Below are 24,521 nucleotides of genomic sequence, written 5' to 3'. Positions count from 1 at the left end.
CACCTACCACCAGGATGCCCTGCAACCGAACATTCTGTGCATTCCTGTGATTGGCAGATAGCAGGTTGATCGGCATGGTAGACCCTGCGAACACTGAACAATGGCCCCAAAACACAACAGCCTAACGTGCCACACACATCTGTCTGTGCGGGTCGCTACAATACCATGGTCTGGGTGAATGCTCGATTCTGATTGGCTGCAGGGGTGTCCATCATCGGGTGATTACTGACACCTGCTGCGTCATTGCAGCAAAACTGTCTTTTCACAGTTCAAAATTATTCCGCTGGCAACATAGTATAGAGGTCCGGGGGAAGATGTAGTGAGTGACAGGAAACCGTGTGCACCGCCATTTTGGCAGCATTCGGCAGACTGTTGTGGTGAAGGCAGCTAAACATGGTCGATAACTGTTGTGCACCAGGTTGCACAAATAAACGAGCTAAGTGGATCAGCGCCATTAAAAGAGCCAGAAGCAAGTCAGAAAACAAGACTGAAAGATGGGACCCCCCAGCCGTTGGATTCCGCTTGTGCAGCGATCACTTCATATCAGTATGAAGATACTTGTAAGGTAATATACCTTATATTACCTTATAAGTATCTTCATTATTTAATAGGCTATAATTGTGGTTTCGGATCAGTTTAATACTAGCTAACGTTAGTTGAATTATAGCATGCAATTCGTGGGGCTAACAATGTCATGTAAGCTTTTTTTTTTTTTTTCACCTTTATTTAGCCAGGTAGGCTAGTTGAGAACAAGTTCTCATTTACAACTGCGACCTGGCCAAGATACAGCATAGCAATAAGACACATACAACAGAGTTTCACATAGAATAAACAAACATGATAAGCACAGTAATTACAAATAAAACAGTTTAACACTGACGATAAAAGTGCAGGTAGAAATACTGGAGTGCAATGGAGCAAGATTAAATAAATAAATCAATACACTATTGGTGTGAGGTAGATAGATGGGCTGTTTAAGTAAGCTAGCAAGTGCTAACGTAGTAAACAAAACCCAGTTCGATACTGAAATGTTTCTATTTATTTTGTAGGGAGAAAGAGTGATAATCCCTTAAATCCGGACTTTGTTCCATTTATTTTCAACTACGTTCCATCTCCAGAGAAGAGGAAAAGAAAAATGAGACTGGAGGTTTTCAACAGACGACAGAAAGCAAAGCTACAGAAGATAGAGCAGACAAAGCTATCAGCCAAAGCCATCCCTCCCAGGTGAATATATCAAAGTTTCTTAACCTGTTCAACCCCACTTCCATGGACTTTAAAATTATAAACCAAAAAGTGTTTGCACAATTCATTGTAGGTTTAAAAACAACCAATGAGCTAAAAACCATAACATCTGTGACTGGTTTGAAATCATCACACACCTCTACCGACTTGCATTTAGCAACAACTGACTGCATGTGATTGTCACTGTCATTGTCAATATGTATCTAGTAGGCTATCGATAATATATATTATCTAGTATATAATATATATTATATATATATTATATATATAAAATATATATATTATTTATATATATTATAAATAATATATTTAAAATAATATATTTATTTATTATATATATTATATTTTATATTATCTAGTATATAAAGCTAGTATATACTGCAGAAAACAGAGTGATTGACAAAAAAATGACAAACTGTCATCAGTTGTGTATACATACTCTTAATCTTCTACTTTTGTGTTTTCACCAGAGCATCAACCGATTGTCCCCAACAAGGATCCTCCTGCAGACCAAACTCCCACAACAGAGCCTTTGAAGGAATCTACTGTTGTGGAAAAAACATCACACTGCTGTAATTATGAAGATGGAGAAAAGGGTATAGATTATATGACTGAAAATGAACCTCTTAATCACCTTTTTAATTTTATATGCTATATTATTTAAAACCAGATGCAAAGCTGTTGACTGATTAGTATTACCACTAAAACAGAAGACATAGAGGCCAAATGTGGAAGACCAGATAGATAGAGTTTGAGAGCAACAGAGAGAAGTGTGTGTGTAGGCCTCTCCCATGAAAGACTACAAGGCCCAGATATTGAGAACTACAAGCGCCAGACATCAGGGGACAGATTTATGTCCTTAAACTCAGTTTAACCTGTGCAGCTGGGCCACAAGGCCTCACGTGGGCACTGGATGGGAGAAAGTTAGGGAAAGTCCAGGCTATGCAAATTCAGTGACAATGGACCAACCGAGTGTGAAATGCATACATGAATCTGTGACCACATATAATGTACCAATGATAAAATGTCATAAAATAATGGAGGAAAAATATATAAGCAAATGTCCAGAGAAAAATTTCAGTCTGATCGAGACTCCGGGGTCTACTCACGTTTGTTGGAATCAATCCTTTGTGTTGGATTCGAATAAACACTTTGCATCATACTTTGCTGCCGTTTCAGTGCTGTTTTACATTTTTATATTGGTTAAAAACGAGACTATTATTTCGACGACAATTGGCGAGCTGGCATCCAGGAGATTGATGAGACCAGCCTGGATCCATGGGGGACAAGCAGTCGGGCTCCGCTTTGGCCACAAAACTTATAAGGTACGGCAGAACCTTTTTTATCTGCTTATTCTATATATGCGTTTTTCCAAGTGCATGTTCATTCAAGGACCAGGTTCCGGTAAGTCTCTCCTTCAAAAGAACCTATTTATTTTAATTAAATTAATAAACTAGAGCACTGAAACCGAAGTTTGATGCAAACATATTTGTATGTTTGTCATTTTGTATGTCTGTCCATGTATTGTGTGTGTCTCGTCCGTGTGTAGAAAAATAGTTTAGCAGTTTCTTTAGTTTCCAAAATAATATGTTGTAAAGATGCTTGTACAGTTGATGTATAGTTGATTATCTGAAGGACAAGAGGTCCTTAGAGCTAGTGAGGCTCTAGAGCCAGCATATTCTCAAGGGAGAGAATAAACGCACAGCGATATATTTGCCAGAATTCTTGCATGTAGATTCGCTTCAAAAATAATGTGTTATAAGTCCTAAAGATAATGAGGCTTTAGGAATATAATACTTGCATGTAGATTCACTTCAAAAATAATGTGTTATAAGTCCTAAAGATAATGAGGCTTTAGGAATATAATACTTGCATGTAGATTCGCTTCAAAAATAATGTGTTATAAGTCCGAAAGATAATGAGGCTTTAGGGAATATAATACTTGCATGTAGATTCGCTTATGTTATAGGTCCTAGAGATAATGAGGTTCTAGGAATATAATTATTGCATGTAGATTTGCTTATGTTATAGGTCCTAGAGATAATGAGGCTCTAGGAATATAATTATTGCCTGTAGATTCGCTTCCAAACTAATGTGTTGTAAATCCTGGAGATAATGAGGCTCTAGGAAAATAATTCTTGCATGTAGATTCGCTTAAATCCGATCGAGTAGAATATTAGATACAAGACATATATATAAGTATTACTGTAAATCTTGATTAAATAGAGAAAGCCAAACAACTGGACCAGCCGCACGAGAGTCCTTCAGGCGAGACAGCTCAGCGCGTCCCGTTTAGGGCACACTGGAGGCGTTGCGGGACAGACAGTGTCCCTTTCTCTTTGTGTTTACATTTTTTAAGAATAGACTCATCTAATTGGTTAAAAAAAACTTTCCCCTGATTGTCCCTCAAAGATTTAGTATTAGTGTGGCAATATTCAAACCGCAAAATAACTGCAAACGAAAAAACTTGTGTAATTTTATCTGTCACTAAAAGAGCAAAAAAAAAGGTGTAAAAAACATAAGCTGAGCATCTTATTTTCGGATATAGGCTAGGAAAAATATTACCGGGCTACTTCACATGAGAATACTTTAACTATAAAACGGAGAAAATTAGGCTGACATATTTCTCCAATTTATAACGTTTAAATAACATCCCCGACCCGCAAAATATTAGTTTTAATCACAAGCCGCCCCGTAAATAGAAATAAGTGTTCCCTTAACCCGAAGAAGTCTATTTTATAGAGAAACGCCTGTAAATCTCTGGAGTCGAGTCCGTTCGGCTTGAAAAAGAGCAGACCGCTAACCATCGGAACACTCAGGAGACAGAGTTGGGCTGTTAGGGAGAGAAGTCTGAAAGATCTTTAAAAAGCCCTGCTTTCTCTGCCCCAGACAGAAAATGATCTTTTTGTGATCTTACGGAAAGCTCAATTCCAATGTTTCTTGGGTCCTAAGTTGTGAGGCATAGGCTATACAAGTCTAAAGCCTTTGGGTGGGTGATTGAACAAAACTCGGACTGGGAGCAGAGACAGCTTGTGTGGAGATGTCGTATGAGCGTTTTTTCTTTGCCACTTTTCTCTCTCAGCACTGGGACCCCTTTCACTCTCTCCCACTCACTCAGCGCAAAGCTACGCCCACATGATGACTCAAAACTGGAGTTGTTACACTCCCATGTTGCCCCCACCCTCTCTCTCTTTCTCTATCAGAACTCTCAAACTCTATCTAAACGTTATCTAGACTATCTAAACTCTCAACTCTCGCTCGCTCTCTCTGTCTCTCTCTCTCTCTATCTCTCTCTCTCTCACCCACACCTCACACACACACACACACATACACCTCCCTCACACCACCACCCTACCACACACACACTCATACACTCACCCCAACGCCCACCCCTTCACCCATTCACTCCCCCCCCCCCCACACACACACACACTCGGTCACCCACACACAAACACACCCATACATACACACACTCCAACGCACTCTCTCGCACTCACGCACATACAAACACTTCCCGCACATCACCACTCAACAACATACACACACACACTACACACATACACACACACTCTCTACACACACACACCCACACCCCTCACACACACACATAACGCACACTCTCATTCACACACACACGCTCTCACTACTCACATATCCTCACTCACATTCACACACACACACACCGCACACACTCTCCCACTCTCATTCATTCACACACACTCTCGCTACTCACACATACACATCCTCACACACACTAAACACACACTCACACTTTCTGTGGCTCTCTACCTCTCGTTTTCTCGTTTATACTGTAGTTGTAGCTGATTTACGTATTGGGCTGCAATAGATAAGAGAACTTGGACCTTTTATAACAAGCTGAGAGGAGAGACGCTAGAAACTGTGCTTGCATTTGCAAGCTAAATTATCATTGAACACATCAAATACCCAAGAAGATCCAGTGGTAGTTGGTGCGTCACTAACGAATTGACATACTCGATAATAGTGACAAAATTCTGCTTCTTACTTGTTTTACCTTGATTGAAATAAACACACACACATATTTATTAATTGGGAACTGACAAGATGCTCAGCTGAAATACTCAAAGGTGGCCAGATCACCAAATCATTGATACAGCCCCAAAATATTTTTTTCCCTGGTGTGTCTTGGCAACAAGCATTATATAATTTGTTTGATTCTACAGGTCTGGCCCAGAGTTTGGAACAGACTGTAGCCTCTATTCTGGTGACTTCCGTTTAAAAGTGCCCATAGGGCAGACCATAGCAGTACGGGAAAGGCCAGCCACACATCCATCCCTCAGTATTACCGTTGTTCCCAGTAGGTTAAGCAAGGATTATAAAACCAAACCTTTAAGTAACAATATATCAAAGAAGCTGGTGTAGGACCTCAACCAAGCTTCAGAAAACAAATTAGGACGACTAATAAGCTATTTGGTAGAAATTAAGAAAACCAGGGAAACCGACTACCAATCAGAGTTTCCCAGGTCTTTGGTCAAACGAGCACAACAAATTAACATGGGGAATGCTCACGGGAACAGCAGTGGGAAAGCTGCGGAAGTTCCAATGGAGCTAATAGTAGGACGCCACCCAGACGATAAAACGTTAATTACATGGTTAATGAAGAGATGGCATGCGCGCAATCCACTTTGGCCGAAAGAAGGATCCTTTGATTTGGCGTGTTGTGAGGAAATGGAGGTCAACATAAAACACCACAAATCTAAAAACCATAGTGTCAAGAGATTAGGCAAAAAGAAAATAGAAAGAGAAGTATTAAATTGGTTTAGACGAGAAGGACACAGACGTCAGATGGCCAGAACAGAGCAAAAAACACAAAGCAATAATAAAAAAGAGACAGAAAAAATAACCAACCCAAGAGAAACAGGAACAGAGAAACTACAGGGACAGAGCCCCACTGCACCAGCATGGCCTGTGGAATCACCCCCATATCAGGACAGTAAGAACCCATTCAGAGTGGGACGAAGCGCCCCGAAGTGCCCCGAAGGAGAGAAAGTGAGAGGACAACTACAGGGAGATTTCACTTTCACTCTGGACAAAGCACCAGAAGTCTATGCTGGGTGCAGGAAAGCGGAAACACCAAATAGGAGAGAGCAGGCCGAGACAGGCATGGGACAAAAATATGGGAACTCAACATGCCACAGCGAACAGTCACAAGACCATTTAGACAGATTGGAGTACCAAAAGAAGACGGCAGAAAAAGCAGAAGTGGCTCATTTGGTTGACAAACTGAACTACCTGGAACAAATAATAAAAGAATCCAAAGAAAAAGAATGGGAAGAGCAAAAACATAATGAACATCAAGATGCTAGTCAAAAGGAGTGTGAGGACACCGACATAGCACCTCCAATGCAATCCTCAGATCAGTCACCTGGGGCACGCCCAAAACAAAAAAGCATAGATCAATCACTGACAGAATGGAGCAAACAAAAATGCGACGACATGGAAAAATCAATACACAAAATGGAGAGAGAAATACACAACCTAACAACCAAATTAAGAGACCACAGAAATAAAACGTCTGCACCCAGGCCAACATCTGAGATCTTACCAAACCAAGACCCCCACAGTGTATGGCAACATCAAAGCAGCAGAGGGGCGATGCGTCTAAGTCTGGAAGGCATGATAGTTCCACAAAACAGTGAAGGTGGGGAAGACTACAGACGAAAAATAGCACCACAGGAAGAACGAACGCAGCACTGGGTGAGAAATGGAGGAAGGTTGGGGAGAAGATCTAGCCTAAACGACTACCCAGAAGAAAGAGGAGCAGAGGATCTAAACAATCCATTCCTGCAATGCCCCCTAGTGGTAAAAGGAACTGGACAAGATCCCATGTACGTGCCATGGTCTTTCATGGACATGATCGGCCTGGCAGGAAGGCTGCCTACACTCACCGATGGAGCCAACAAATGGATAACAGCATTGAAAGAGAGCACAGCAGGGGTGACCCTGGCTCTGGGAGACATAAAGGCTCTGTTGATGCACACTGCCGGAAAACAGATAACAGAAGAAGTTTTCCAGCGTGCAAAATTGCCAAGAGTGGTGACCGGAAATCAAGTGGACGGCGTAGGGTTTGGAGGCCACCGCAACCAAATATGGGCAGAGCTAAGAAAGCACTACCCAGAGAAGATGGATCCCTCCAAGTTAGATGGCGAAGCGCTGAAAGACGACGAATGTCCAACTAAATTCCTGCATACCTTTCAACGTAGATGGAGAGATGAGACAGGGGGTGCCTGGAACACAAACAACACCACACAGAGACTGTTCATGCTCATGGTAAAAAAGGCCAAGCCACAAAACGTACAGAAATGTCTGGACGGTGTGGTGGGCCTGATGAAAATGGACTGGCCATTGTTCTCAGAACATATAGTCCACCATGTTGATAACTGCAGAAAAGAAAAACGAGAAGCAGAAGAACAAAAAAACTACTTATCAACAAGTTAACGCAACTACAACTGGGAGAGCTGTGTAAGCAAAAGAAAGACAAAGCCAAAACACAAAACCCAGTTATAACTGCACCGGGCCAGGACCCGACAGTCCAGGCCCCAGTGATGTTCCAGCCACCACCCCAACCTCGTGCTCCACCTGGACCAGTGCAGGCAACACCAATCAATTTCCCAGCCACCGCCCTGCCGCCAATCCTTGTACATGTTGGTCCCTCAAATGGCTATCAACAACATTGGAAGGGAAAGGGTACAGTCAGCCTACAGTCTGACTGTACCCAGCAGGGGAAGGAATGCTGGGGATGTGGACAACCAGGACATCTCAAAAGGGACTGTCCAACAAATCCATATGTGAAACCAACAAATCAATATACGGCGCCAGCCGCGAACTGGCAATAGAGGTGCCCAGAAAAGCCTGAGGGGGAAACAATGTCGCCAGTTATCTCACTACAACCACGAGAAGAACCCACCATATCAGTTACATTGCGAGGCCGAGAACATGACTTCATGGTGGACACGGGAGCCACATATTCATGCATCGGAAAAAATTGCTTCAACCTCCCCCATTCAAGTTCATCCATCCGAACCATTGGCTGTTCTGGGAAAACACAAATAATACCACTTACGGAGCCACTCACAATGCAAATCGAAGGAAAAACTATTGTGGCACATCTACTGTACTCAGCACACACTCCAATCAATTTGCTGGGAAGAGATATTCTTTGTATATGAAAAGCCAATATCGAGTGCACCCAAAGTGGCTTGCGAGTGGAGTTCCAAGAAAGTCCCACAGCAAACTAGATGATGCCAGTTATGGCAGAAAACATTACAGAATGCCCTAAGCTCACTAACGAATGCGACAGCAAAAGACAATCATCATCAGACGCCACCGCTGGCGTACTGGCTACAATTGGTCCCACACGAATCCTCACTAGCCCAATTATGGGAAGAGTGGGAGCCGTGGGTCGAAGCGTTAGTAGGGAAACCCAAAACGCAATTTATGCCGCTCCACTGCACTCTTCTGTACGACGAACATCAAAGCCACATGGACTATGCTGACCGTTGGATAGAGATGATCAATAAAAAACAGAACTCTATCATCAGCCAGGATATCTTTGTAGGCCCCGAGGGAGCCGCCGCTGCTATAACACTCCCACCAGAATTACAAGAATGGTATTAAGTCAAAGACTCTGTCCCCCACATAACACTGATGACAACTGAAGGACATAGAACTAGAGAGTTAGGACCAATGGTTAAGACAGCTTTACAGATATTAGACTGGAGACCCACAAATAATAAAAACATACACATATCCCCTGACACGCTTTTATAGAATTTCAGCAAAAAGTTACGACGTAGATAAGGCTGAGACAGTGAATATAAAAACACCAACAGAACTAGGTAAATGTAAAAATATAATGTAATGTCAACTTTCATTGTCAATATTTGTTAGGACAGGTATCCCCAAAGTTATGGTACCCCACCAGAGACCTTACCCACTCCGACACCACGCTATAGGCGGGATTAGACCCACTTAGGGTCTATTGACTGCAGAAGCACCAATGGAAACAAAAAGCTCCTGTAATACACCCATCTTTCCAATAAAGAAGCCACACTAATGATTATCAATTGGTACATGATCTACAGGCTATTAACTCCATTGGAGACTTTCCAGAGGCGATTGCTTTTGATCCACACATATTACTTTCCAACATTCTGCCAGGCACAAAATGGTGCACAGGTCAAACAGTTGTTGACCTGTGCACTGCATTCTTATGTTTCAGTACATCCAGACTCACAATGCCTGTTTGCTTTCACTTTTGAAGGAAAACACAGTACTTAAACCCTGTTACCCCAAGGATTCCTGGACCGCCAAGCTGAGTTTGATGTTGGCCCAGGACCTGCAGAATCCGCAGGTTACCAGTACCGTCCAGTAGACCACATAAAATAAGTAGAGCCAAGTTACAGTTTAGTCAGACAACAGTAAATCATCTGGGGAGGCTGCTCAGTGGGGATAGGAGACAGATTGCCTTGTCACAGATAGAAGCCATAATTACTGCTCCAAAGCCTCAGACAGTGGGACAGATAATCACCTTGTTGGGAATGGCGGGATACAGTAGACATGGATTTGTGATTATGCCCTCAAGACAGCACCATTGCGTGCCCTTATCAGGGCTGCAGGGCAGAATAGTAATTCTGCTACATTGCAGTGGACCGGAGAGGCGGAGGGAGCTTTTTTAGCTCTCAAAAGTGACATGCAATCAGCCCCCGCCCTTGGCAATCCCGTTTACTCAACACCATTTCATCTATATGTTGCAGAACGATCTGGATATGCTACTGCTGTATTGTTACAGGACACGCCCATGGGGGAACAACCTTAGCCATAACTAGATAAAGGCAGGACTGCCACCCTGCTATCAGGGACTGGCAGCCGCTGCTTTTGTTTTCAAACAAGCATCATCACTGACGATGGGACACCCAGTAACTTTCTACACATCCCATCAACTATACGCCTTACTCACAAACTCACATTTTGTCTTAACCCAGGCCGGAAGACCTGATTACGAGGTCATACTGTCAGCCCCAGAACTCACCATACAAAGGTGCAACACACTCAACCCAGCAACTAAGATGGTGTTACCAGTAGATGGGACACCACACGACTGTGTTCAAGAAACCGACATCTTTATGCGTGCATGACAATGCCTGTTCAATGAACCCTTCACAGCAGACCTCACTCTGTTCGTGGATGGATCTTGCTATAGAGATGCTGTGGGTTACCACGCTGGCTACAGTGTTGTACAGCTCAAAGATGTTACCACATTTGAGATCATCCAATCTGTAAAGGTTGACCAACCATGTTCTGCCCAATTGGCTGAAATAAAGGCACTTACAGAAGCATGTCAGTTGGCAAAGGGCAAGAGTCTTGATGTTTACACTGACTCTACATGTGCATACGGTGTCTGTCATGTGTATGGTAACATATGGAAGCAAAGAGGCTTTCGCAGAGCCGATGGCACTATGGTCAGCCATGGACAGTCCATTTCGCAGCTGTTAGATGCCATGCACGTTCCAACAGCCCTGGCCATTATTAAATGCCCAGCCCACCAACAGACTGACACTCTCATCGCCAGAGGTACCAACATGGCAGATGAGGCTGCCAGGCAAGCGGCAGCGGGGACTGGGGTAGTGATGGGACTTATGCAGGTCCAGCCCCACTCACCACTTTATCTTCCCTTGTGCTAGCGCAAGACCGAGTTAGTCCTCAAGACAAAGATATGTGGTTAAAACGTGGGCAATACAACACACCCAAGATGGACCCAACAAAGGTCTATGGAGGAGTAGTCATGGCCATTTTGTTTTACCAAGTACGTCGCTGTGCTTTGCTATTAGGAATGCGCATGGTGGTCACCATTGCGCCATTGGGATAATTATATGTCACCTTTAGGTCGTATGGGGGACACCATATTTAGAAGCTACAGTTGATAGTGTACTTTGCACATTATAATGTTTCTCAGTTCAGTTTCTGCTCCCATTTTCACACAGTCCAGCACCTGACAGACCATTTTACCTTATAGACCTGTGCTTTTCAATAAAGTACCCCCTATACATTTTTACTCAGCCAAGTATCCCTTGACTGGCCCCAAACATGTTTGATAAAAACAATATAAATAATATATATATAGGCATATCATGGTCAGGGTGAATACTCGATTCTGATTGGCTGCAGGGGTGGTGGACACCTACTAAGTAGCTCCAGAGAAACTGTTCATCGTTCCAAATTATTGTGCTGGCTACATAGTATGAGCCTGTTACCATAACAAACAGGGCAACAAAGCCTCCATTTACAATTTTGAAACACTTTAATAAGCTTACATGTAATTACACCAATGAGTGACTTCAATATTTCTTTAAACTTTTCTGAATCTACAGTGTCAGTGTCACATAACTGCTTATCTCACATCCCATTCACTATTCACTGCGCTCGTCAATTTACTTCAGACAGGCTGCTGCACAACACAGCAATTATTTTGTTCGTAAAAATCTTGATTTGGAAAAAATGACATGGCTAGCTAGTTAGTCTTCATGTCAAACATTGTAGTAACATTTTAGTCATCATGGAAGATTTTGTATTTATTTTTCAATAAACTTGTTTACATGAAATCTCACTTACCCCTTACAGCACCGCAGCGTTCCCCCATTTGAAAATCCCTGCTGTAGACTGTGTTGACAAGATTCAACAAGCCTATAGGAAGACTGAGATACATCTTGGTACTAAGTGATCTGTTGGGTCAGTAGATGGGTAGAGAGGCAGTGCCAACTGCCTCTCCAGACTTCCGATCAGTAGCAACATTTTCTGTGTAGAGGTTCTTCAAAGATTTGAGATCGCAATGGACCGCATTATGTGGGCAAAACATTTAAATTGGCATTCAAACTGTTAACAATCAGCCAAAGGTCTGGCTGTGCTTATCATCCACAGTCACAAGGGACAGTCGAGAGAGCCAACGGTACCTTGAAAATCAAGGTAACAAAGATCATGGCTGATGGCAAGGTAAACTGGGTAAGCCTACAAACCTTACCGCCGGCACTAATGGTAATGCGCCCGAGTACCAACCGCCTGAATACCAACCGCCCGAGTACTAACCACCTGAGTACTAACCACCTGAGCACTGACCACCTTTCTAACATTTCTAACACTGCATGAGATGCTACTGGAAGACTCTTTCCAGTTCCTCATTTAAGAGGAACCCTTGAGAGTCCTCCCCTCAATGGAATTGGTGAGAGAGGTAGTGTTTCAACAGGCAAAAGGTGCCACAAAGGAAAAGGAACCAGAAATTCCAGAGAACCTGCAGACGGTTGCACCTGGAGATTGGGTCTACGGCTGAATGACCAACAACCCAGACCGCCGGCAGAGACCCATCTCCACCAGCCCTACTGGTCCAAGCCCGGTGTGGCCACCATCATTCAGTTCATCAGGACCATCTCACCGAATCCAGCGGCTTGATGACCCAGGAACCACCAGGCTACGATCCAATGACCAACCACCACCTTCAGGAGTCCAGACCATGGAAGTTGAAGCAGAGGATCCAATGGGAGGAGAATCCCAGATGGAGACACGGATGAAGATACGACAAGCTGCTCACCGGACCCTGAACCGCCGAGACCACACAGCGGATTGGAAAAGTGGCACTGGCTAAGTTTAAGAGCCTCCAGTGACGAGGGGTCCAGAAAAGATGTTGCAACGTTTCATTACTGCATTGAGAGGACACGCAATTCTAGGGTGGAGGTGGGGTGAATACCAACCCGTGCACCCCATGGTTCCACCAGCACAAGCTTATTATGAGTACGAGTGATTGTATTCCTAAAGAGAAGCCTTGGTTGTGGAGGAGTCTTCCAACCACTTGGTCTGTCCCACCCTGGACAATTCTGTTCCCCAAAGCATATACTGCCCACTATTGGACGCCCCTCCTTGGAGAACTATCCCCTTCCCCAGAATCTCATCACACATCCCCCTTCCTCAGAATCTCATCACACATCCCCTTCCCCAGAATCTCATCACACATCCCCCTTTTCCCTGGACATCATCAGACATTCATCTTCATCATCCAGTATTAGTCACAATGTTTCACAGTCACGCACCGTTATTATGTATTGCATGGAGCGCTACCCCACTGTCTCAATTAATTTAAATTCAAGTATATGTCATCTTCATGTTCTTGTTCCCCTGTTTTGTTTTGTTGTCACCATATTGTTTTGTTGTCATTGCAGCATTTTTGTATTAATGTGATTGTTTGTTTTGTTTGTCTTGTATGCTATTCAGAGATGCCCTTACAGTTTAGGCCCTCAGCACAAGGATGCAAGGTTATGTGGGATGTGTAAATGTGTTATTGTTAACTTCAACTTACTTCTGCAGGGTACAGCAACGATACAAGACCCTGTTGCTCACAAGCCCATCATTGGACCAACAGACCTTGTGTGCGAGATATTAGCTGTCATGATGAAACGTAACAAACACTTACGCTAATGAAACAGACCAATTTTAATATAAGTATTAGAACCTCAGTGTTGAGCTACTCAATGTGGATAGTGGATGGATCGTCACCCCAAACCCTTTCACTTAACACCCCGCTATGCTTTGCAATAAGCAGATAAGCTTAATCAAGTATTGGAAAATAGGAAAGTCCACCAGGCCACGACGGTTGAGCTTTGCACATGATGACATTTATATATAAGATGGAAATTGACAATACTCTGTTATGTATTTGTGATGGTTCTACTGTTACAATGCTTATTTGGAAAGTGTATGATTTAGTAGCCTAAGGTGTTAATGAAAGGTTTGTATACTATCAGCACTTATGTTCTTCCAGTTCTGTTTCTATTGAATATTTACAGTAATGTTTCCAGTATGGGTTGTGTTGGGACTTTGTCAGTCCCACAGGGGGAAATGTTGTGGAAAAAACATCACACTGCTGTAATTATGAAGATGGAGAAAAGGGTACTTGTGTATACATACTCTTAATCTTCTACTTTTGTGTTTTCACCAGAGCATCAACCGATTGTCCCCAAGACAGCAACAAGGATCCTCCTGCAGACCAAACTCCCACAACAGAGCCTTTGAAGGAATCTACTGTTGTGGAAAAAACATCACACTGCTGTAATTATGAAGATGGAGAAAAGGGTATAGATTATATGACTGAAAATGAACCTCTTAATCACCTTTTTAATTTTATATGCTATATTATTTAAAACCAGATGCAAAGCTGTTGACTGATTAGTATTACCACTAAAACAGAAGACATAGAGGCCAAATGTGGAAGACCAGATAGGTAGAGTTTGAGAGCAACAGAGAGAAGTGTGTGTGTAGGCCTCTCCCATGAAAGACTACAAGGCCCAGATATTGAGAACTACAAGCGCCAGACATCAGGGGACAGATTTATGTCCTTAAACTCAGTTTAACCTGTGCAGCTGGGCCACAAGGCCTCACGTGGGCACTGGATGGGAGAAAGTTAGGGAAAGTCCAGGCTATGCAAATTCAGTGACAATGGACCAACCGAGTGTGAAATGCATACATGAATCTGTGACCACATATAATGTACCAATGATAAAATGTCATAAAATAATGGAGGAAAAATATATAAGCAAATGTCCAGAGAAAAATTTCAGTCTGATCTCGAGACCATGCTCACGTTTGTTGGAATCAATCCTTTGTGTTAGATTCGAATAAACACTTTGCATCATACTTTGCTGCCGTTTCCGTGCTGTTTTACATTTTGATATTGGTTAAAAAAAGAACTACCCGTGAAGAACCTGGAAATGATGTCCAGCCTGTTCTCCATGAGGATGATCCAGCAACTCCACCATGCAGCACTGAAACCTGTGGTAAACACGTCCAATCTCTTGAGCAAGAATGCCAAGCTCTGAGGACTGAAAATATATTGTTGAAGGAAAAAATGAATAGGACTACACTGAATGAAATGAGCTTTCATAACGATGATAAAAGGGTTAATACTCTCACTGGTGTATCAACATAATCCATTTTCATGATTTTTTTTTATATTGTGGCTCCTTTTCTCAAACTTAAGTCTAGTTTAACATGTTTTCAGCAGTACATGTTAATTTTAATGAAGCTTAGAATGAACTTGTCCTTTGAATTTTTGTCTTTTTATTTTGGCATTGACTCAACCACTGTTTCAAAGCGCTTCAAACACTGTATTAGTGTGATGCATTGTAGACTGGTGCCAAGTCTAGTGTTTTGGCCTGACAGAGAATACTTAAAAAAATCTCCATTCCATATGCATTTCAAAACAGTAACTTTGAAAAGACAGTTTGTATCATAGATTGTTTTGAAATATTTCTAGAGAAACCCAGTAGATTGCTAGCCAGTGTGTTACTCCTCGTACAAATCACACCACACAATGAATATTTAATTGCAATTTGCCCTCAAGGTTACTTTTGTTTCATTTCCACTGGATGGGGAGGTTGCACAAGTGATAAGTTCATCACAGAACAAAGTAACTTTTTATCTCATTTTCTCCCAGGGGATGTACTTTTAGCGGACAGAGGTTTCCTGGTTAAAGAGTCCATTCAGAGATGCCAAGCTGAATTAAAGATTCCAGCATTTACTCGTGGAAAGAAGCAGTTAGATCCTGTTGACTTGGAGAACACCAGATGTCTAGCCTCTCTTAGGATACACATAGAAAGAGTAATAGGAGTTCTCCGTCAAAAGTGCACAGTCTTGCAAATCACTGTCCCCATAAGTTTCAGACATAGACAGAGAAAATGATGTTACCTACCTACCTTGACAAGATTGTGAGCATATGTTGTGCACTTACAAATGTGTCTTAATTTGTGGTGCCCTTCCATTGATGGGATGTACAGTAAATTGAACTGATGTGGCTGGCTACAGATGTGCTCAACCAGGAAATAAACCTTTTTGACTCTCACTTCCTGCTTCCTTTGTTGAGACATTACTTTTGATCATTTTGATCACTCACTATTCTGATGCGATCACATTCTGTTTACAGATCAAGCTGCACATCCACCCATTCTAACTGAGTTCCACCCAAGCAGATATATGTTCTGGTGTGTTTGATATGAATGACCTACCCATGTTTTATATCCTTGATTGCTACAGATACTTAATACTAATGATGGGGAAGAGAACAACATTGGTTTAACAACTGTTTATTCATAAATAAGAGGGTACAGTCATGGGGAGTCAGATGGCTGAGCGGTGAAGGAGTCGGGCTAGTAATCAGAAGGTTGCCGTATCGATTCCCCGCCGTGTCACATGATGTTGTGTCCTTGGGCAAGGCACTTCACCCTACTTGCCTCGGGGGGAATGTCCCTGTACTTACTGTAAGTCGCTCTGGATAAGAGCGTCTGCTAAATAACTAAATGTAAATGTACAGTATCAGCTACTACAATTAACTCATTTCACAGTATCAGCTACTGCTATTAACTAATTTCACAGTCTCCTCACTAAGGTTTTTTTCTTTTTTGGGCATTGATTACTTTTCGGCAGCTGGGACATACCCACTGTTTTGGGACCCTTTTCATGTGAAGGCAGGTTTGGTGAAACTTTTTAACTAAACAAAACCCTGATGCACAGACCAACATGTTCCCTGCTTCTGGCTCACGGCAGTAGCACCACTGTTGTTGACTATGATCAGCAAATACTGCTGGTTTTGGTGCAGAAAAATACTTGGCTAGCAGCTCTGGGATGATACATTATTTAAAGAAGTCACAAGCACATTCCAATTCTTTGGCAAAGAATGCCACATCAGGTGTGACACGTTCAACCAAAGGTAAAGTACTTTCTCTTTCAGTCCACAGAATGAAATCACAATATGGTTTGTCAGTAACAAATAGCTGCATCTGCACTTGATAATAGTACGCATGGTCCCGCTTCAGTCTAAGTTTTTCTTGCTTATCTTTTTCAAGGCAAAAGTGTGCAACAGAATTTGCTATCTCATTAACAGAAAGGTCCTTTACAGAAAAGGGGCACTTAATTTCAATGACACCTGAACCACAGCAGCTGCAGGAAACAAAGCCATCAGATGAGGCCCCAATAAATGGGTGCAGGGGTGAAATCCTGAATCCAGCTGTTCCTACTATGACATCCGTGTGAGAGAGGCAATGCTGCATTTCATAGTATTTTCTTGCCAATTCCTCGCGCTGACATCCCCATCTGAAGAAACAACAATAACATTAGTTTGGAGCTGGACAATAGTAATGCCACCCCACATTGGTACCTCCCTGCTCTTTCAAATTGATACTACTTGATTTTACACTCATGCTTTTTTAGAATAGTACTTACTGGATTTACCCTCCCTGTTCTTTTACATACATAACATTCACTTGATTGTACACCATCTGGAAATGACAATTTTATACACAGGAGCAGTTACACACTGCATGCCCCATTTTACCCTAACTCTTCTATGCTCATGAATACCTGGTAGCCTCACTGGTGAAACTATGGGACTTTGGGTAGCATATTTGTGTTATCAGAGACACTGCAGGCTTTCTGATGTCTGTCTTTGTGGCTGATCTGAAGGTAGATCCTTTTACCCTACCACTCCTTTGCTCAAACCAGATTTTGGACTTGGACTGGGCTTGGGTCTCCTCCTCTACAATATCACTCCGAAAACACGACGATCAAAACTGTTACACTTAGCATTTTAAGTTAGCACAGAATTTAAAATTAATTTGCTATGTTTTTTTTTGTTTTTTTTTGTCCCAGAGCATGGTTTTATGTTTCCACTGTTTGACCATGCCCATGCATCTCTCGCTCTGACACAGACACAAACACTTTCCAGCAATGATAGATAAAATTATCTGTACCTGTTCTTTTGTCACAGTTATGTCTTCAAATAGTGCTTCTGCTCGATCTTGTAACTCTGCCAGGTTGAGGTCTCTTATCTGCTTGTTATACAGGTTGGTGAGGGGTTCTGGTAGATCCAGCATGACAGCCTTGGCACATAGGATGCTGCATACTCTTTGACAACAGACAGGACTACTGGTTTGATGATCTGCTCCTCTTGTGTGCAGCATTGGGAGAGGTTGTTGTACAGTTGGGCTTGCTCAGCAGCGGTCAGAGGTGGGAAAGCTTGGGGGGCAGAATGACCTTTCAAAGATTTTCCTTTTTTTACATTGTTGAATGTTGTTAAAAATGATGTCCTTGGCCTGCTGATACTCCACTTTCCTTAAAGAGTCCTCACTTGGGGTGGCCCACTTGCATTTCTTAGATGTTACAGCTATCTCTTCTTTTCTTCCATTGTTATGCTACCATATGCTGAACAACACAGCTGACACATGGGAGCAGCTCTCACCAAGTCCAGCTGTGCAATTGCAGTGGGCTCCCAAGACAACCCCATCATTCCTTACCACCATCCATGGCTTTAACTGAGGGTCATTAAGCCTTTGGGAATGATTAACCTATACACAAAATAAAAAATGTCAGCTAACCTGGTTGAGTACATTAAAGATACAAACTAGCTACAGATAGCCAGACGCACCGCGGTAGCTACCCAAGCTAACATAAACAAACAACTAGCCATGTTAACGTTACACTGCTACCTATTAAACTTGGACACTTACCCTTCCAGTGATGATGCAGCATTTTTTTGCTTGAAGATTCCACATCTGGATGTCCGTTACAAAGCCAGACTGAGTCCATTTGTAACCCTCCAGGCTTTTGTAGGCTTTTAGAGAGACACCCGAGTTGGAAGATGGGAAGTTTATCAGGTAATTATATATATCCGGATACTGCAGATCTGGGACGTCTTCTTCAGCGGAGATACTTGTGAAAAGCACCCCGGAGGCATTGTATGGGTCGGTAATATTTAACTTATTAATTTTTTTAATATAAAGCTCAATGTTATGCGAATTAAAGTGAGATGAGTACTCCGATGGCTTGAAAGCTTCGGCGGTGGTGCTTGTCATTTTACTGCCAAAATGGCGGCCTGAACACTGGTGGTCACCTGGGGTCCGGAGCTCTATATGACCCTGTACAAAGTATCTGAAATAAGTAACCATAACAACAGTGATGGAGTCAAAGCCTCCATTTACAACTTTGAAAGACTTTAACAAGAAGCTAACTTGTAATTTACAACGAGTGACTTCAATATTTATTTTAACCTATTTGAAAATTTTACATTTCTGAATGTAGGCTACTGTGTCAGTGTCACATAACCGCTCATCTCACATCCCATTCGCTATTCACCTCGCTAGTCAATCTACTTCAGACTGGCTGCGGCCAACTCTACACATGGCCGATTATTTTCTTTTTAAAATCTAGATTTTATTTGGGGACAATGACATGGCTCGATAGCTGGCTAGTCATGTTGTTAAACATACTGTCAAATTATAATTACAGTTTGGAGAATATGTCAACTTTGATGCGGTCATCTCGCATCCATTTGCTACTCAACTCGCTCCACAGGCTGCAGTCGCACTGTAGCCTACAGTATACGACCAATACTTTTGTGAAAATCTTAATATTGATTTTGGGACAGTGACATGGCTGGTTAGCTAGCAAATCTCCTTGTCAAACATACTGTAAAATTATATTTACTGTTTGTCAACCGTACACAATGTTATTGCCTTTGAATCCTGCTAGCATAATGTTAGCTTTTGGGCTAATAGCTCAGCCAAAGGAAAGCCGGTGTTGGTGCTATGAGCTGAGCGGACTAGAAATATCAGAGTTGACTAACGTTTAATAACGTTAGATTTCTATTGCAAAACGCCTTAAAACGTAGTATTTTATTGAGTTTAGCTAAAAGTTCGTCTCTTGGGCAGAGCAGAAGGGTCAGCAGTTAGATAACCAGTTCAAACTGGGCATTAGTATATTTAAGGCGGTTAGCATTACAGAGGCAGCCTTGCCTGGCAGCCTCGGTGCACGAAGACTCAGTCGAACAAAGACAAAGGAGTCTACCTGCGGAGTCCACCGAGGAAGGCCGACGGGGCCGGATCACCTCTTCTGATAAGAATCAACCTATTCATATTCATAATTACATTATATTCTACCCAGAACGTATTCATAGCTAGCATGTGTTTCTTTATCATTCCTGTTCATTACACTACCCGTAGACGTAGATTTGTCACAAAGTATATTCGGTCAACTTCTAACCTTCACTACCTATCCAGATCTTCTCCACCTGCCCTCTCTCTTTCTTTAGGGCTCTGGAACTGCCAGTCTGCTGTGAACAAGGCAGACTTCATCCCGGCGTTTGCATCCCATGCTTCTCTTCATGCCCTTGCGCTGACAGAGACATGGATCCGCCCAGAGAACACTGCAACTCCAGCTGCTCTCTCCGTCAACCACTCCTTCACTCACTCACCCCGCTCAACCGGGCGGGGTGGTGGGACAGGTTTACTTCTTTCCCCACATATTACATACACATCCACACCACTCTGGATGATGGAACCCCCCTGATAGTCCTCGGGGACTTCAACATCCATCTCCAAGGAACGCAGGCTGTTGACTTATTTTCTCTCCTGACCTCCTTCGACCTGACGCTGCTGAGCACACCGGCGACCCACAAGGCAGGCAAACCTCTAGACCTCATCCTGACACGTAACTGTTAGCCTGGCTCTGCCCTCCTACGTACTTCCGCTCAATTTGGATTTTGCTTCTGTACCAGGTCTGGTATGTCGGTTCTGAAGTCGGTTTCCAGAAACAAATTTTTTGTAGGTCCAATCAGCGAACAGAGGGAGTGGCTGAGAACGATGACGTTAATGTACTTGCTTGAGAAGTTCAGTAATGGCGGCGGAGAACAATGCGAGCGAAACTATTCTGCGGTTGTGGCAACGCTACAGAAAATAGGTTAAAGCCGAAGCAAGAACATTCCTTGCTGAGTTTTGTTGGTGGCCATGATGTTGTGGCCCTCCTCCCCACGGGGTTTGGGAAAAGTTTGATTTTCCAGCTACGGCAGCTAGCTCCGTTACAGTAGTGGTGAAGGAGTTGGCTAAGACGAACGCTTGCGATTGGTTATGGCAAATCAGAGTGGCTCTGGGCGGATCCAATAGTTTTAAACTTCAACAGAGGACCCGCCTTCAAGGAAGTTAACGTTTGTCAATGGAGATATCCCAGACCCTCTGTACAAATAAAATGTACAAGGGTCTGGTTAGGACCAGGCTACGTAACTGTATCACTGACTTAACCTCTGTAACCCCACTGCACATTTCTGATCACTACTTTATCCACTTCTCTGTCTCTCTCCCTCCAACCCCTCCTAACTCCCCTCCCCTCGTAACTTTCCGGCGCAACCTCCGCTCCTTATCTCCCTCCCATTTCTCCTCTATTTTAACATCCTCCCTCCCTCCCATCGACGAGTTCTCGTCCCACCCCACTAACACTGCCACCGACACCTTGTTAACCACTTTAACTGCATCACTTGACTCTCTCTGTCCCCTGTCAACAAAGCCTGCACGATCTTCTCCATCCTGCCCGTGGCTTACGGATGTTATTCGTGAAGAACGGTCCACCCTTCGAGCAGCTGAGAGGAGATGGCGTAAGTCCAAAGACGGTCTGGACCTTGATAAGTATCACTCCCTCCTTAAATCCTTCTCTTCTCACATAACTGGTGCTAAAACCCTCTACTTTCTTAACAAAATTACCTCTGCTTCAAACCCCCACAAACTTTTCTTTACCTTCTCCACCCTTCTTAACCCACCTCCCCCACCCCCTCCCTCCACCCTGACAGCAGACGACTTCTCCTCCTTCTTTGAGAAAAAAGTCGCCGACATTAGCAGTCGGTTCCCTAAACCCACCTTTCCTACCACCTCACCCTCCATGACTGACCCAACTAAATGTCTAAACTCTTTCTCTCCCCTGTCCGAGGCAGAGCTCTCTGACCTCATTCTCTCTCATCGCCCCACCTCCTGTCCCCTTGATCCTGTCCCCTCCCCTCTCTTTCAAACCATCTCCCCCTCTATTATAACTTTTCTGCTCCATGTTCTAAACTCCTCTCTTACCTCTGGCACCTTCCCCTCTGCCTTCAAACAGGCCAGAGTTACCCGTCTACTCAAAAAACCCTCCCTTAACCCTGCCGTCCTCCAGAACTACAGACCGGTATCACTGTTACCCTTCTTCTCTAAAACAATTGAACGTGCTGTATCTAACCAACTGTCTAACTTTCTTTCTCAGAACAACCTGCTTGACCCCAACCAATCGGGCTTCAAGACCGGCCACTCCACAGAGACTGCCCTCCTTTCAGTCACCACTGCCCTCCAGTCTGCCAGAGCGGCTTTGAGGTCATCCGTCATCATTCTGCTGGACCTTTCTGCGGCGTTCAATACGGTTAACCACCAGATCCTGCTCTCCAGACTTTCTGAGATGGGGATCACTGGCACTGCACTCCAGTGGATCTCATCCTACCTGTCGGGAAGATCCTACCAGGTCTCCTGGGGAGGCAAACTATCAGACCCTCGCCAGCTCTCCACTGGTGTCCCACAGGGCTCTCTCCTTGGACCCCTCCTCTTCTCTCTGTACACCACCTCACTTGGACCAATTATCACCTCCCATGGCTTCTCCTACCACTGCTACGCTGACGACATGCAGTTGTACCTGTCATTACCCCCGACCGATCCGGGGATCTCAGCTAGGATTGAGGCCTGCCTCGCAGACATCTCCGTCTGGATGACCGAGCACCACCTCCATCTGAACCTTGCCAAAACGGAACTTCTCATCATCCTGGCCAAACCCTCCATCTCCCACGACCTCTCAATCACCCTGGGATCTGCGACGGTGACCCCCTCATCCTCTGCCAGGAACCTTGGGGTTACCATGGACGACGAGCTCTCCCTCACGGCCCACATTGCTGCGGTCTCCCGGTCGTGTAGATTCACCCTCTATAACATCCGGAAGATCTGTCTGAGCACTCCACCCAGCTGCTTGTCCAAGCAATGGTCCTCTCCAAGTTGGACTACTGCAACTCGCTGCTCGCCGGTCTCCCAGAAAGCGCAACCCGCCCTCTTCAGAGGATTCAGAACGCAGCGGCCCGCCTGGTCTACAATCTACCCAGACGCTACCACGTTACCTCGCTCCTCATCTCCCTCCACTGGCTACCCATAACGGCCTGCATCAGATTCAAGACCCTGGTACTGACCTTCCGAGCAGTGAACGGGACTGCACCCCACTACATCAAGTCTCTCCTGCAGCCTTACACCCCCACCCGCCACCTACCTTTACAACATAAGCCATTCAAAGTCTATTAGCCGCTTAAGTAAAGAAGAGACGTGAGGGTTAATGGAGTTTCTCTTCTTCTCCTGTACCTTCCCACTTTTTTGGGTCACCATCTTGGTTGCCTTGGTCCCACTGGAGGGGTTAATTCCGATGAAACATCTGAAATCGGACTTAACCCCTCAGGTGGTTGTGTGGTTGCTCAGCATCCAAACGGTTGCTGTGAGCAACTCACTTAAACATAAAAATAATACAAAATAATGGTTAACATTTTTTTTCTATGGCCTTCCACATAAACATATCCACGTTAAACTAATCTGTGTCCTTCATAGTCGGTCTATGCAATGCTTTACAACTGATAATCAAAAAAAATACACTACCTAAGACAATCAGTCTTGGAGAGTCAGGAAGCTGCAGTGTTTGTTCAACGTCAGCAGCTGTTGCCAACACCTAAAAAACAAAAATGTACAGTAATTTTCCTAAGCTCAACTGTAGACTGTAAACATAAACCTGTGTCAAAAAAAGTTAAGGGAGAAAACGGCATTTAATAGATTCCACTCAATTTAAATTCTAATTCTATTGTGGTGCATGAGGGAAACAGCAACGCTCAACTCGACTGTTTCAAACAGATTGACAATCAGTTTAACTACTAGGCTACATTATTAGCCTAACTTCTCAACACGTTTTTTGTTTGTTTAACAGCCTGACATCATTGATCAATTGTTTGGGCTGCTGCAGCACTCAAAATAGAAGGCAAACGGAGCATTTGATTTGACATGGCTTGAAAATCTTGCTAGCTGACCACCACATATAACCAACCCTGAATATTACTAGTGCTTCCCTACCCACACCCAAACTGTAAAATGTATAAAAGCCACTGAACATAATTACACATTCAGGCATAATTGCATAACTGACAAACGTTTTTACCTGAAAATCGTCTTCAGCCATGTAGCCTTTGGTTGTTCACTGTGCAGCGATGGCGCTCCCTTAGGATTTTTTTCCTCGACCTGTAGCTAGCTATGCTAAACAATGCAGCAGTTGAAAAACACGATTAGTACTTCTACTTCCACTATATGCTCAGTTCAAAATAAAATAAATATGAAAAGGATTAA

General features: G+C 43.5%; 1 protein-coding gene and 1 long non-coding RNA gene across 3 annotated transcripts; both read left to right on the top strand.

Moving 5' to 3' along the window:
• The first annotated feature begins 197 nt into the window (after positions 1-197).
• LOC124476106 lies at positions 198-3,169 on the top strand. Of its 2 annotated transcripts, none has more exons than XR_006957003.1 (3): positions 198-565; positions 1,050-1,224; positions 1,713-3,169. It is a non-coding gene; the product is annotated as an uncharacterized LOC124476106 (long non-coding RNA). The 2 variants fall into 2 exon arrangements; XR_006957002.1 differs by having other exon boundaries at positions 210-565; positions 1,119-1,224.
• A 1,785-nt stretch (positions 3,170-4,954) lies between these two features.
• Positions 4,955-14,957, top strand: LOC124476005. The gene is made up of 2 exons (XM_047032943.1): positions 4,955-14,214; positions 14,264-14,957. Exon 1 carries the CDS (start codon positions 5,776-5,778, stop codon positions 7,717-7,719), a length of 1,944 nt encoding a protein of 647 aa, XP_046888899.1. The 5' UTR covers positions 4,955-5,775; the 3' UTR covers positions 7,720-14,214; positions 14,264-14,957.
• Positions 14,958-24,521: the final 9,564 nt, after the last annotated feature.

The sequence above is a fragment of the Hypomesus transpacificus genome, chromosome 2 (assembly GCF_021917145.1).
Source record: "Hypomesus transpacificus isolate Combined female chromosome 2, fHypTra1, whole genome shotgun sequence".
Classification (NCBI taxonomy): domain Eukaryota; kingdom Metazoa; phylum Chordata; class Actinopteri; order Osmeriformes; family Osmeridae; genus Hypomesus; species Hypomesus transpacificus.
This window is presented reverse-complemented; position numbering and strand designations above follow the sequence as displayed.

Excerpts from the sequence above, each read along its gene's own strand:
- LOC124476005 (XM_047032943.1), top strand. The coding sequence starts at position 5,776 with ATGGGGAATGCTCACGGGAACAGCAGTGGGAAAGCTGCGGAAGTTCCA.